Source organism: Ipomoea nil, unplaced genomic scaffold, assembly GCF_001879475.1.
Source record: "Ipomoea nil cultivar Tokyo-kokei standard unplaced genomic scaffold, Asagao_1.1 scaffold1026, whole genome shotgun sequence".
In the NCBI taxonomy this organism is placed as follows: domain Eukaryota; kingdom Viridiplantae; phylum Streptophyta; class Magnoliopsida; order Solanales; family Convolvulaceae; genus Ipomoea; species Ipomoea nil.
In genome coordinates this window covers 1827650-1843034 of record NW_017617454.1, presented here as the reverse complement: position 1 = coordinate 1843034, position 15385 = coordinate 1827650, and the positions used below count along the sequence as shown (strand labels likewise).

Here is a 15385-nt window from a genome sequence, read left to right as displayed (position 1 = left end):
TTGGTTTTAGTTGATTAGCTATGGACAACTCATGTTAATTTACCTTTTTGTGGTAATTTGTAGTCCTTTGTTAAGTAAGATTAGAACACAGGATTAATCTAGTGCACACTATAGATCATATCAGAATCTTTTTAAAAATAAGGGAACTGAATTACTTAAATACGAGACTGAGTCACTGAGAGCTCAATGACACCTCGAACTCAGTGGGGACATCGATTATGTGTCCTTCATTAGGTTGCATGTATAAATTCACCTCTATTGTTTTTCCCAAATTCACCTCTACTGTTCATTGGCTACATTGCATAGACAATATAATATTGTTGTTACTTGAGAAGAAGAAATGGCCAAAACATTATCTTTATCAGTGATCATTGCACTAGCCATATGCCACGGTTGTGCGCAAGGAGTGCCACCAGCGCCACCGACGGTGGCCGCGACGGCGGCGGCTCTGCCGGGTTCCGCCCAGGAGTTCTTGGACGTGCACAACCAAGCACGGGCTGACGTGGGCGTCGACCCACTGACCTGGAGCCCGAAGCTGGCCACCGCCGCGGGCCTGAAGGTTCGTTACCAGCGGGACAATCAGAACTGCAGCTACGCCAGCTTAAGCGGCGGCGAGTACGGCAGCAACCAGATGTTGTCGGACGGAACGGCGGTGACGCCGCGGATGGCGGCGGAGAATTGGGTGCAGCAGAAGAGCTTCTACAACTACGCTAACAATATGTGCGTGGCAGGCCACCCCAGGTGCCGCTCGTACACCCAGGTTGTTTGGAAGAAATCGCTGGAACTGGGTTGCTCTCAGGCGACGTGTCCTAAAGGCCAGATTACCTTAACCATATGCTTCTACAATCCTCCCGGAAACACCGTCGGAGAGAAACCGTACTAATGCTTATCTTGTTCTTGTTAACCCAGTCAAGATTCAAGCTGTTCTTCGTATCTAGAGAAATAAGATTTAGGATTATTGATCAAATAATGGTACTAGCCTACTAGGTTGTACTACTGCTCGGTTGTTTGTCGGATTAAGTTTTCCTTTTGAAGGATTTATGCTTTAATTCCAGCTTTCTTGAATTCCTAACGCAGAAATCATTCATATAAACTAAACATCAGATTATGTACAAAACTCAGCGCACAATCTCTGGGTTTTTTTTTTTTTTTTTTTTTTTTTTTTTTTTTGTGTTTTTTTTGTTTTGTTTTTGTTTTGTTTTGCAGAAGTACAAAGAAAGAAAGATGGAGTAAGCTTCCTATGGTAAAAGACTGGAGGTAACCAGACAATCCAACCAAGTTTATGTGTTAATTTGGTAACCACAAAATTTCACTCTAAGCTGAAGTCACCTATTATCATTCTGGGGTTGAATTGGTCAATTCCTAGTCAATGGTTATATCGTACACTGTGACCCTGATTCAATATGCATAATTTGACTTCATAATGTACAGAATTATGTTTATAATACACATACACATAAACATGATATAATGAACATGAATTATGTGCATTATGAATGTGTATTATGTTAAGTGCTTATGTGTCTTCATTATTTTGTGTTTATGTGTATGTGTATTATGGATATAAATTCTGTACATTATAAAGTCAAATTATATGTATTAGACCAAGATTCACAATGCATTGTGGACCCTGATCCATGATATAAATTGTCATTTATAATCCTTTGTCCGCTAGTATCACGAAACAATTCAATCCAATACACAGTACACCACAAATAGTATCATCGAGTTTTCCTTGTCACTAAAAAAAAATAGAAGTAACAAGCGTTCATTATATTGTTAATCTCTAATGTATACTTTTAAGTAGTGACGTCTGGTTTTTATTGATTATTCGTGACTAAAAAAAGAATGGAGGTAAGAGACATTGACAAAACACAAATGGCAACCTATGCTTCATTCCATCGCTGACTTTCTATTCATTTATACATATGGGAAAGAATCAACACTCTTGCCACTGAAGAAACCGGCAAACCAAACTAGAATCAGCTTCACTACATGCCATGAAAGCAGTTACCTCACAAGCTCCTTGAATATAAGATATCGATCGAAAGGCGAAGTTATGAGGAATCCATTCAATGTTCTTGCAACCCTTTTTGTGTATTTATTCACGCGACCGACTGAAACATACATTTTTATAATTAATATAATGTACATTATTTTAAGGCATAATATACATTATTCTAACTCATAAAATATATTATCGTACTTTATAAGTTTCATTATTCTAACACATAATGTACATTATTCTAGCACATAAAATACACTATTCTAACACATAAAGTACATTATTCTAACTCATAAAATTCAACAATGTTGTTTTGTTTAGACTACGGTCCACGCAATAATTTGCCTGCATCAATTCTTATACCATGGACTAGGGTTCACAGTGCATTGTGGACCCTGGTGTATGTGTATGTGTGTTATGTTGTGAGTTTTTGTGTCTTGTGTTATGAAATTATGTACTTTAAGAGTGAATTTTGTACATGATGTAGTAAATATGGGCGATACTACGGAATACGGTGCTAGGGTCGGTTTCGGTTACGGTTCCTCTACTTAGTCTGCTTGTTGGTTTAAATTATGAAGAATACTTGACAGTGGGTCAGAGGTTCCCGAGCGAACAGTTAGCGTGTCAAAATAGCCAAGAAAAATCTCTCATATAGCAATTAATGTGGTATTTATAAGGAAGAAGAGGGAGCATGCTCCGGTCTCACGGCATGTACAACACGTGAAACCCATGTACAGGTTCAGGCCGCGTCCCAAGGTGGCTTGACCACGTGTACTAATATTCCTGAGTTTACTGGGTGTATCGCCCTTGCGTTCTGCCAGTAGAATCAGGTCGGTAGGTTGGGACAAGGTGATTACTACAACGACTATGTATGGCTGCCTATAACTGAGCTAAAGAAAGAAAGATGGTCGGGAAGGTATGCGTATCAAGTCGGTGCAGATTGGACTGAGCTTTATTCATATAGTGGGTCCATTACCGACCACCATGTATGTACGGTCAATAGGGAATAATCCACATCAGTACCTAGAACAAATTAGTAATTGTGTCATGTGTTGTGAAACTCTATGCCTATGAACACAAATTATGTACTTAAATTATATTTGAAAAATAAGTAAATATATAACATGTGTATGTGTCTTGTTTTTTGATTTTTTGTGTCTTGTGTTATAAAATTCTATACCTCGTCGTTTCAATCTAGTGTCCATAATGCTATGTAGACCTTGGTTCATGATATAAATGACCACAAAATTCATAGTGCAATCGTTATATCGTGCACCAGGGTGCACAATGCATTGTGCTCCCCGTCATTTCAAAACGACATTGTTTTGTTAAGTTGTGTGGAGAGTTGATACGGCGGAGTGTATGTGTATTCTATTATACAATTATGTACATTCTATTATACAATTATGTATATTCAAAACATGAGAAATTTTTTTTATTAAAGAAGTTAACATCAGACACGAAAAACAAAAATTTTTTTAAAAAATACAAAATGATATCGTTTAGATTAAGGCACACAATGCATTGTGCGTCCTGATATACGATATAATTTGCCTTCATAGTGATATGGGGTCCAAGCTTGGTATTTGTAATATTTTTCGTATTGGACAGGGCGCACTAACAGAGTATTGCCGTTGGTCCAATCTTTAAAATAGCTTAGAGCCCACAAAGCAGAAGTTTGTATACCAAAGTCCAAACTCACCAAAAGCATCCACTTTTAGAACCCAAAATTGAACCATAACCGGTTAGAATCATTATTGTGTGGATCATATTTTGTATATGATAAAATAATATACATTCAATACAAAAATAATGTATATTGTGTTAGTTTTAAGGTTTTTGGGTCCAAAAAGATCCAACACAACCGTAGTTGGTGGATTCACCGGAAATTAAAATAGATAGCTAAATAGAAAATAATAGCCAAAAAGTCTCACTATATTTGCTTGTAATTTGTACATCTTTGTGTTTGTTGTCGTGTGTCTATTTTGTACATAGAAATATTGTGTAGGGAAAGAGCTATACTTTGTATATAGAGAGGGAGTCTTCCTCTTGATCTTCTTGTTGGGAGAATGGTAGAGTCTTCTCTTGCGGTAAAATGGAGTTTTCTTGAGTGAGAGTGGAAGAATGCTATCTTCTAGTATGAGGAAGAGTGATGGAGTGTTCTTTTGGAAGAGTGAGAGTGGTTGTGGGAGAGTGTCATATCTTGTGAGGAAGTCTTCTAGTATGAAGAACAATCTCCCCGTATGAGGAAGAGTGATGGAGTCTTCTTGTTTGGAAGAGTGGAGAGTTGTCTTCTCTTGTGGTAAAGAAATGTGTCCTCTCATGTAATGATGAATAAGATCCCCATTGAAGTGTGGGGAGCCCTTAGGGTTGGGGTTCAACCTTTTGAAAGAAGAATGAGATCCCCATTGCTCTTCACTTTTCACACTTCAAAGAATCAACATGGATATTACCGTTAGGGAATTTATGGATGTTTTAATTGGGTAGTAAATAGGAGTTTATGTGGGGGTTATGTGTATTAAGTTGGGTGGTAAATAGGAAATTGATTGGTGGTTTAGTGGGCATTTATGCTAGATCTTTATTGATGATAAAGGGGAATTTAATGGGTAATGAAGGGGAATAATTAGGATATTTTGATCGGGTTTGTGTAATTCAATTGGGACTAGGTGGTCTAACCGGGCCCAAATATTGAGTATCAATCATATTGTATTTAGGGGACGTACATTATTTTTGTATTGAGTATACATTATATTGTATAATATAATGTACATTCAGTACAAAAATATTGCGCATTTAGTATATTAAAAATGTACTTTTTATTATGGTCCACATAACACTGTGTGGACCATGGTTCACACAATAATTTGTCAATATTTATCTATCCTATAAATCCTTTGGGACTCGAATTTCACTCAATTCACTTTATACACAACACACGTTATACCCATTACCCATTTCTCATTGCAATGAGTTGATCTATTGAAGTAATATTTATCATGCACAATCATTATCTGTATCTTTCATGAAAAAATTTATATAAATCCTCAAACATGATCAGGCAATCTTCTTCTAAAGGTTGAATCCCCAAGTCAAAAGTCTTTCACTCTCCAACTCGACAGAGCATTTGAGAGGATGTAAATTACGGTGACTCAATGAGTAAGTAGAAAATCTTATTAAAGTAAATGCAAGTTGTATCACCCATGGCATGGCAACAAATGAAGTGGATTTCACGCAAATGTATAGGTAAATAAAGGACAAAACACATGTGATGCATTGAGAAGTGAGAAATGCATTGAAGTGGAAAGAATTGTGAAGAGCCATGTCTCTTCTCTTTGACAGAAGTCAGCATGTGACGTGATCTTCAATCATTTTTCTTTCTTCCTCCACCACCTCATCCTTTACATACCCATCTCCATTTCACTAAACCAAAAATATCTTGTACACCTAGTTGCTCCCATGTAACCACTACACTCTCACGTGGACTATGATTCTAAATGATATCCCGTTAAGACAATTTGATCAAGTTAGTCAAGTTGTTATTTTGGTAATCTTAATATTACAAGTTTAATTTTCAACAAGAGTACTCTATTAGCTTTCTTGATTTTAACTGATTGGTTATTGACAACTTATACTGATTTACCTCTTTGTGGTCGTTTGTAGTCCTTTCTTAAGTAAGATTACAATGTCGGATTTACCTAGTGCACACTCTAGATCATGTCAGAATCAATTAACTATTTAAAGAATAAGGAAACTAGTTGCTTAAATATGAGATGAGAGCTCAATGGTACCTCGAATCCCAGTGGAGACATGGACTATTTGTGTTTCAATAGATCGAGAAAGTATGTATGAACAGATGAGTCCATATCTATAACCATGTTCTTTGGAAGATTGTGATCCATGTGGCATGACATTAGGATCATGTCTTTTGGGTTTCTTATTATAAATTCACCTCTATTGTTCATTGGCTACATTGCATAGACAATCTAGCATTGTTGTTATTTGAGAAGAAGAAATGGTGAAAATATTATCTTTATCAGTGATAATTGCACTAGCCATATGCCACGGTTGTGCGCAAGGAGTGCCAGCAGCACCACCGACGGGGGCCGCGACGCCGGCGCCTCTGCCGCGCTCCGCCCAGGAGTATCTGGATGTGCACAACCAAGCAAGGGCGGAAGTGGGCGTCGCCCCGCTGACCTGGAGCCCGATGCTGGCCACCGCCGCGAGCCTGCAGGTTCGTTACCAGCGGGACAAGCAGAACTGCAGCTTCGCCGACATAAGCAGCGGCAAGTACGGCGGCAACCAGCTGCTGGCGGGCGGAATGGCGGTGACGCCGCGGATGGCGGTGGAGCATTGGGTGGAGGAGAAGAGCTTCTACGACTACGCTAACAATTCTTGCGCCGCCGACCACAAGTGCGGCGTGTACACCCAGGTTGTTTGGAAGAAATCGCTGGAACTGGGTTGCTCTCAGGCGACGTGTCCTAAAGGCCAGATTACCTTAACCATATGCTTCTACAATCCTCCCGGAAACATCATCGGAGAGAGACCGTACTAATGCTTATCTTGTTCTTGTTAACCCAGTCAAGATTCAAGATGTTCTTCGTTTCCAGAGAAATAAGATTTAGGATTATTGGTCAAATAATGGCACTTGTTGTACTAATGCTTGGTTGTTTGTCGGATTAGGTTTTCCTTGTGAAGAATTTGTGCTTTTATCCATTTATAGTCTTTGATCAACTCAACTAGAGTAATGAACACCAGGATTCGATTTGAATTCATGACATTTGGTCTAGCTCTGGCTCTGGCTCTGATATCAAAAGCCTAAACTGATAGTTAGATTGCACATTTATGTTTATGTTATATTATATACTCACACACTCTCATTAAGAAAAGAAAGGAGGTAAGAGACATTGACAAAACACAAATAACAACCTATGCTTCATTCCAACTCCGACATTCTATTCATTTATACAGATGGAAAAGAATCAACACTCTTAATTGCCACTAAAGAAACCGGCAAACCAAACCAGAATCACCTCAAATACATGCCATGAAAACAGTTACCTCACCAGCTCCTTGAATATAAGATACCGGAAGGCGAAGTTATGAGGAATCCATTCAATGTTCTTGCGACCCTTTCCCTGCTGGCACTTCTTGATGCTCTTCCTCAGGGAGTCGGGCAAGGACTGCTGCACCATCTCGGTCACGCTGGCAGGACACATGCCTGAATCCTTGGCGAAGGACTCGACAACCTTTGACAAGAGGATTTTGTGATCCTTTGACACTCCAAAGGTTGCTCTGATATATTCTTCTTTTGCTGATTCCAGCTCCTGAAGTATTCTTTTGGGCGTGTAGAGTCGAACCTGTGAAAAAAATGGTGAAGTGTTCAACCCCATAACTCCATGAGGTACGAAGCATTCGTTGTGCAAAAAGAGAAGGTTGTGAATAAGTACCGCGGGATCTGAATGATTGCCAGAGCAGAGTGCGAAATGCAGGAGAGATTCGGGGTGTTCAATCACAAATGCTTGTCGTTCATCCCCAGTTTTGAATTTTCCCCTCGAGGAAAGTAGTAGGCGAATCCACTGCACATAGAAAGTAGCCTTTATCAGTACTGAATGTATTAACTATCAAGCATTCAAGCCAATAAATCCATCGAGGAAGATGGACAATAGTGAAAACGAGAGTGCAGGAATCTCGAGCCAAAACTGCATAGCAAGAACTCGGTGCAGACAATTGAAGCATGTGCTCCATCTCAACTAAAATAGTTGGATTGCACATTAATGGTTATATGCTCAACACGCCCCTCACGTGTGCGAGCCAATTACCTTTATTCGAACCCATGACCTTTGGTCTGGCTCTAATACCAAACTGAAGCATGTTATTCTTGCCCCATCTCAACTAAAAGCCTAAGCTGATAGTTGGATTGCATATTAATGGTTATATGTTCAACACAGACCATTACCTGCCCAGGTCGAGACATTCTGCATCCCAGAATCGATGTCTGTATTAAATCTGCACTTATGACGTGACCCCCAACGTTATAGGCAGCCTGGATTGGGAGAAATGAAGTGCAGAAGCATAAGCAAAAACAAGCATTGCCAATCGAGAGGAATTTAAGGAAAAAAACTAGTCTTTTTTGCTAACCTTCAAGAGAAGGAATGCTCTCTTCATGCTGTTTTGCGGGATTCCATAAGCCAAAAATGCCTATTGGGAACAAGATATCGTAACCATTAGCAAATGCTGCAAATGGGATTGTTCGAGATGTGCAAAAACGTAAACATGCATATTTTGGCAGAGGGAATTGAATTACATGCATCACCAATGCATTGTGGACGTTAATCCAGAATGCTAGCTTCTCCTCATGAGTCAACTTCCGAGGATCGGTTTCTTCTAATCGAGAAATAAGTGACCTAAAACATAACATCTCAATCAGTACTGCACACTATAAAGTACGATATCAATCATGTCATCAGAAGTTAAACGCCATTACCTGTAATTTTGTAACAAGGGCTCAACATCACCGAGTTTCTGGTTATCTCTATATATACATTGCACTTCAATCATCGTGCTGTAAGGTCCACTGAAATCCTTCAGCCCTTCAACATGGAAAGGATTGTCCAACCGCACATCAAACGACGAATCATTTCTAAACCCTGGGCTCCATATGTCGCCTTGATATTTCGGAGAAAATGCACTTATTGATGAGAACGATGAGGTAGGAGATGAAACTCCGGGATTTGTCAGCGGTGGATCAGCAAGCTTGCAGTATATGGTGCACATGCACTTTATCATTTCCTCGGAGAGCTTGTTTGGTGTCTCTAGAGCATGATCACCAATACGGGTTCCTAGATGCTCCGCCAAACTGATTATGTTTGATGAAGTATTCTGAGCATACTGTAAAGTAGCCACGATTGTTGAGCATATAACCATTAATGTGTAATCCAACTATCAGCTTAGGCTTTTAGTTGAGATGGGACACATGCTTCAATTATGATAAATCAAACTTGCCATTTTTAGTTCATGTTTATGTCACACGCAAATCCCGGGGTTCAAGGGGCTTAGAATTAGTCTGACATAAGCTGGAAACGTAATGTATCGAAACGGAAATTAATAAAAGTTCGCTTATGAGATGAAGCTTACCTCCATCATAGATAAAGGCTGAGAATGACAAGCACGAACTGCTTTGCCCAACGGATCCTCCGGGGGAGAAGTTCTGTTCGACAGAGCTGAACGCTGAGATAGCGAGGAATGGCTTCGTTGAACACCAGAATCAAAACATTTGTCTTCTGCTATGCCATTCGATACCGACTGTCCATTAACTTGAGGTGTTGAGGTTTCCTTCCTCGATGACACATCCGATTTCGAAAAGTCTAGCCTCCTTCTCGGGGTAACTACGGGTGACTTCAATCTATCGTCTTTCGTGGGAGGAGATACGGATGGGAGTTGTTGATCAAAAGCTTGCCTGTACAGCGAAAGGAGATACTGTTCCAAATGCCCAACTTCAAACTCCAGCACCGCTATTTCTCTAATAAGTTCTGTTGCGGGCTGCAATGAATCGAATCGAATCGATTATTTTTTAACATACTAAGGGTATATAAAGATCCAATAACAAGAATCAAAGCAGCAAAAGGAGGTACCTTGGGCATTAAGGTTTCAGCTGTGATCTTGTGCGAGGAAGACCCATAACCCAACGCTTTCTCTAGAGCACATCGAACAGCAACTTGGTCCTGCAATCTTTTCTCGAGCTGCAGTATCTGAGTGTAGGAACAAGATTAGTTTTTTATCAAATGACAACATGAATATAGCCATTAGTCCTATGTTTGAGTGTACCTCTTGCCTCAATGAATTTTGGACCTCATCATTAGACGACGGTTTCTTCTTGCTCTTGACACAATCATCCGAGTGCCCCGTATCCTAGCAGAAAGAACTCATCAAATTATAAACTTTATTGAACCAGAACCTTCAATTTCTTTCATTTTATTCATTTAAAATGTAGAGACAACTCTTCATTACAGCAATGTGTGTTTCATTTGTAAGGAAAAACCGAGTTAAATGACTAGAACATGATCACATAGAGCCTCTCCCCATCTTTAAAAGAACAGCCTTTTTTACTATTCTATGTTTTCAGTCTCACTCAACTAGAAGGCCACAAGAATCTCCTAAATAGAGGAGCAGAAAGAAGGAAGTTTCCTTACCAACTTCAGTCTATTAGAAGCTTCAGGGTCTTCAATTCCTGTTCTAACTGGGAAACTGCCATAGTAAAAGCCAGAAAACAAGATTGGGAAATCAGAATATACAGAAAAGTAGAAACTTGCAATTCCATTTTAGAGCTATGCAAGATAATCTGGGCAGAACACAAAAAAGATGGCTAGATTCACACAATTCACAATCTCTCTTACTATTCTCCTTCCCCATTCTAACCTCTACACTTTTTCAAGATTCCTGCAACCCAAAAGCTAAGAAAAATGGCACAAGAAGTTTCAACAGTTACCTCTTGGAACGCTTGTGTTTGCAGGCTGTCACTCTGTCTCCCAGCATTTCACCACTGCTAACCTCTTCAAAACCCATCTCTGAAACCAGCTTAAGCTATAAAAATGGTTTTTTTTTTTTATTATCAGAAATCACCAAAAGCAACAGGAAACTCAATAATGCAAGGTGAACAAGAAAGTGATTGAAGAAAGAACTCACCACCCCCACCTTAAGCAAACAATGGGCGATCAAGATTGGATTTTTTTCAGAGCTACAACATACCCAGAAACCTCAAACTCCCCAAATGGGTCCTCAAAAACCCATATAGCTCTCTTGCATTGCCGCAGGTTTCCAAGTATTAACCACCGGTTTTACCTTGTACAGTTCTTCTACACACAAAAATAGCTGGGAGCCCTTTTGACCCGGGAAAGATTTTCTTTTCCCTTTCCTCTTTTTCTTTACGGAGATCCTCTTGCTCCAAAATCTGTTACTCGCATAGTCCCAATATACTACACCGTGGTAGCTTTTGGGCAAAGAAGTGGAAGGCGAAGAGAGGGTCTTTCCGTCTTAAAAGTACTCACAAAAGTCCTATACTATAAATAAAAACCGAAAATGTCAAAGGTTGTCTAAAAGTAGATGCTGAACCCAAGACACGACTATAGAGAAGTCTATGACAGATGAGATGATGAAGAAAAGTTGGTCCAAAACTGGGATTAAACTAAGCTAATTACGGTCCAAATATTCCTAAGAAAAGTATTGACAACACAGTTAGCCCACATCCCTTTCATTTGTAGGTGTGTTAGTGGGGTTTGTTGACCGTCACCTCACCCCCCTTTGTCTCTTATCCACACCCCACATCTTCAGATTCATAGATTACTATTCATGTTTAATGTAATTATTGAATATAGAACAGGATTATAGTAAAAATTTGTTCTTTTTGTGAAATTTCCTGAGAGAGCTAGCTGGTTTCCTGGACTGTCAAAAATCACTGTTTTTTTTTTTTCTTTCTTTTTGCCTTTCCGTAAAGGTGAACCAGATGGGTTCATCCAAGTGTGACAAAACGAGGGACATAATCGAAATGGAGCGTGTGTACATGTGTATACAACAATAGTATACGAGATTTAAGGGCGGAGGAAAAGGCCTCACTCGCCTAAAAAGGGATGAAGAAAAGTGAGGGGTTAAAGGGAACATTGGATGCTTGAAAGGAAATGAAGTTTTGTGGGTTCCTCTTTGTCGTCTCCTCTAATCACCTTTTGAAATTGAGGAAAGAGATTAGGAGCCAGCAACCGGTAGATACCCACATTGTCTTTCACTACTTAGCTTACTAACGTTTGTCACAGAATCCTTAACTTTAAAAAATTGTTTTATTGGGAGGGGGGGGGGGGGGTCTGATGCTTGATGACACTTTTCCAAGAAATATACAAAAGCTAAACATATATATATAGAGTAAATACCTAAAATGGTCCCTCGACTATAGCTAAATTCACAAATTGGTCCTCGACTTTTAATTTTAACCAATTAAGTCCTTAACTTTGTAATTTTGACACGATTAAGTCCTTAACTTTGTAATTTTGACACGATTTGGTCCTCCATCTATTTGACCATTTGTTGACCGTGATCGACGATCTCCAGAAGAACCTTCATCTCCGTCGGAGCATGTGGAGGCCTCCAGGATGACGTTGCACCGGTTCGGAAACACGTCGTCTTCTTCGCTCTGGTACGAACTCAACTACATTGAATCCAAAGGGATGATGAAGAAAGGCGATCGGATTTGGTAGATTGCTTTCGGCAGTGGATTCAAATGTAACTGGAAATGCAACCGGAACCTTAAAAACCCGAAGATGGACCATGAAATTACATATATATCCTCAAAAATCAGTCACCAAACGGTCAAATAGACAGAGGACCAAATTGTGTTAAAATTACAAAGTTAAGGACTTAATTGGTTGAAATTGAAAATTGAGGACCAATTTGTGAATTTAGCTATAGTCGAGGGACCATTTTGAGTATTTACTCATTCATATATATATATATATATATATATATATATATATATATATATATATATATATATATATATATATATATATATATATATATATAGGGTCAGGTTCATGTAAGAACAGGTCTTCTCGTGCGGTCAGTGTCGCATACACCATTAGGTATGCATAAATGCACCACAGTGTTCAAAAATACACCATTATGTGGTGATTTTTTTGCATTTCATTCTGGTGTATTCTCGAACACTGTATGGTGCATTTATGCATACCTAATGGTGTATGACGCACTGACTGCACGGGAAGACATGATCTCGTAGGAATTAAAAATATATATATATATATATATATATATATATATATATATATATATATATATATATATATATATATATATATATATATATATATATAGCTTATTGGGTAATTCGGCCAAATTAATTAGATTGTTGATTTGATAACATAAACTTTAACTTTCAACGGGAGCAAATTATTGGTCTTATCGTTTGAGCCTAGGTTAATTAACTTTCTTGTAGTCCATTACTAGCTAAGGCCGACCCAGGGTACCCAAGTTATAATGATTAATCTCCTCGCTAAATTATATGCACCTCTTTTGGGTGGGACACAACTAGCATAGAGATTTAAGGTTGCTCCATATCCAAAATCAAGGATTGAATCCTTAATTTTGATTAAAGATAAATAAGTCTCGTCTACTCAACCATACCCCCAAGTCATATGTATTTAGTTTATGTACATCCATATTGGAGAGGTGATCTCATTGGAACATCACCCAAAACAATGAAACATACAATTTCTTATTGGAAGAGACGAGTTATTTCTGGAATGCATATGGTTAAACTAGCTTAATCTTCGGCGGAAACTAACATACAATCTGGGCAAAAATTTCCCCAGACAAATCATTGCGGTTTTTTACAAATACAAAACCATGTCTCCTGACCCTTACTGAGAATTGCAGAAAAAAACAAAACTTTACAGCAAATTATTTGTACAAGAGCTGAATTAGATGATGGGTGATTTTCTTGAACTCTGGGTGCATGATGCTTGTTTCTTAGCTTTTTTCTTCTTCAATCAATTCTTGATTTGTCTTGCTCATCACTCATCACTTATTGACCTTCTTAGTTTAAATCAGTCAGCTATAAACAAATTTAAGCTAATTTAATTTTGAAACAATGTGATAACGGTCTATATTCTATAAGTAAGAAAATAAGTTAAACCTTCGCTACTAGCTATATAACTTTTGGTGTGAGGGGTAAGCGCTTAATCCTAACCGTTATCTTAGGTGTAAATGGATCAGGAGGTAATCTTTGGCAGGTGATTAGCAGATGAATAAACATCAGTTTTGGACTAATATGATGGCTTAAAGTCCACCCTAATGGTAGTTTATAGTCCATTATCATCAGACAATGGATATCTTGGGGGTCCTTTGACTAAACCAGATAAAAGCTAAGAATACTGAAACTTCTATTTTATCTTATTATCCATTTTATATGAAGTGAATCTGAGAGCATCTTCTGAGTTCTGATGTCTTACCAGAAATAAGTTTCTTTTTTTATCATTTGTTATTCATATAAACAATTTTAAATTATTGGAGTAAGTGAAACATCAATTGTTAATGAGTCTGACAGACATCCTCCATGAGTAATCGAGCTGTGCTCATTTTGAATTATAACAAAAAATTTATCTTACGATTTGCGAGGCACACATAGTTCGAGGCTGCTGAGGTTATTTTTCTTGAAAATTTACTGATATAATAATGGGAATATTTGGTTTGTATAATACAACATTGAAGAACAATAATCTTGATAGTTCCTACTTTGTTTTTTTGTCTTTTCAGTGGTGGAAGTGGTGCGATGAGTTGAACAGCTCTATGAGGGACTGTCTCAATTCAGCTGCAGTGTTGCAGAACTGTATCAGAATCAGAAACTGGGAATCGATCATATGTTCTTGGATTTTTCTGCTTTGATAGGGGATGATGATGATAGCTTTATTTGTGATGGATCGTGATCAAAGTCTGTGCTTTTTGCTGGGACCTGGCAGACATGCATCTACACAACATTGTTTCAGTCCAAAAACAACATATATTGCACTTCTTCATAGGCAAATAAGTGGACAGATCCCTCGTATACACCGACATTTTGTTATGTCTATTGAACCGTGATTTACATCATCCCAAATGTTCTATCAAATTGGAATGTGAGGGGCCCTTAAGGTTGGGAATTCAATCTTTTTGTGAGAAGAAGAAGGTTTATTTATATGAAAAAAAAAAAAAAAAAAAAAAACAAGTTGGTTTGTTTTTTATGTTTTAAACAATTTGTTTGGGAGTGGGATGAGGGTTTTGGGAAAGGTGTTAGAATCCCAACAAATAGACACAAAAAGTAGAAGTCTACAAAGGCATTTGGACAAATAAGTCAATGCCAATCATATATGGCTACTTAAAAGCATCCTTCCCTCGCTTGCATATCACCAACTCCCCACTACTTCACATTTTAAATCCCATTTTCAAATGTTTAATCCATACACCCCATGTAAGCGTGCACGCTATTCACCTAATTGTCACAACTAACATCATGTGAATTCATTAATTAGTTTGTGTTGTGTATATATATTATATGTTGTGTATATATTATATGTTTCTGAAAGATGACATGTGATAGACTATAACGGAACACAGCACAATAAGCGAGAGATGTACCGTAACTTAGAGTTACAAACAAGTCATTGAACTAGTAGCAATAGTACAATTAAATTATTAAACTTAAAAAAAAAAATTAAAATTCTAAGTCAGTGGCTAAACCGGAGTGATTTTAGGCATAAGCGACTTTTAGTTGGTTAGCCGACTAGTCGGTCGATTATGCGCCCTAGGCGCTGAGTTGGGCACCTAACTCCGCCTACTTGGTGC

At 38.3% G+C, this 15385-nt stretch overlaps 3 protein-coding genes across 5 annotated transcripts; 2 read left to right on the top strand and 1 right to left on the bottom strand.

Moving 5' to 3' along the window:
* Positions 1–278: 278 nt before the first annotated feature.
* On the top strand, positions 279–1112 carry LOC109180275 (STS14 protein-like). The gene has a single exon (XM_019329766.1). The coding sequence runs from the start codon at positions 341–343 to the stop codon at positions 881–883; it is 543 nt and encodes a 180-aa protein (XP_019185311.1). The 5' UTR covers positions 279–340; the 3' UTR covers positions 884–1112.
* A 4806-nt stretch (positions 1113–5918) lies between these two features.
* Positions 5919–6780, top strand: LOC109180441 (STS14 protein-like). Its single transcript, XM_019330026.1, has one exon. It carries the CDS (start codon positions 6018–6020, stop codon positions 6555–6557), a length of 540 nt encoding a protein of 179 aa, XP_019185571.1. The 5' UTR covers positions 5919–6017; the 3' UTR covers positions 6558–6780.
* A 129-nt stretch (positions 6781–6909) lies between these two features.
* LOC109180440 lies at positions 6910–11146 on the bottom strand. Of its 3 annotated transcripts, none has more exons than XM_019330024.1 (12): positions 10678–11146; positions 10491–10584; positions 10195–10249; positions 9830–9913; positions 9637–9753; positions 9140–9544; positions 8490–8893; positions 8310–8409; positions 8144–8203; positions 7962–8048; positions 7453–7581; positions 6910–7362 (listed from the first exon to the last, which is right to left on the bottom strand). In XM_019330024.1, the coding sequence occupies exons 2-12, from the start codon at positions 10565–10567 to the stop codon at positions 7060–7062; spliced, it is 1821 nt and encodes a 606-aa protein (XP_019185569.1). In that variant the 5' UTR covers positions 10568–10584; positions 10678–11146; the 3' UTR covers positions 6910–7059. The 3 variants fall into 3 exon arrangements, with proteins under 3 accessions (XP_019185569.1, XP_019185570.1, XP_019185568.1); XM_019330025.1 differs by having other exon boundaries at positions 10491–10585; positions 10697–11146; XM_019330023.1 differs by having other exon boundaries at positions 10491–10585; positions 10688–11145.
* Positions 11147–15385: the final 4239 nt, after the last annotated feature.

Bases quoted from the DNA above. Each gene is read 5' to 3' on its own strand.
- LOC109180275 (XM_019329766.1), top strand. From the start codon at position 341: ATGGCCAAAACATTATCTTTATCAGTGATCATTGCACTAGCCATATGC.
- LOC109180441 (XM_019330026.1), top strand. From the start codon at position 6,018: ATGGTGAAAATATTATCTTTATCAGTGATAATTGCACTAGCCATATGC.
- LOC109180440 (XM_019330024.1), bottom strand. From the start codon at position 10,567: ATGGGTTTTGAAGAGGTTAGCAGTGGTGAAATGCTGGGAGACAGAGTG. The intron at 9,545-9,636 runs GTACCTCCTTTT...GATTCATTGCAG, and splicing joins CTGAAACCTTAATGCCCAAG to CCCGCAACAGAACTTATTAG. The intron at 7,582-7,961 runs GTAATGGTCTGT...TTCTATGTGCAG, and splicing joins GAATGTCTCGACCTGGGCAG to TGGATTCGCCTACTACTTTC.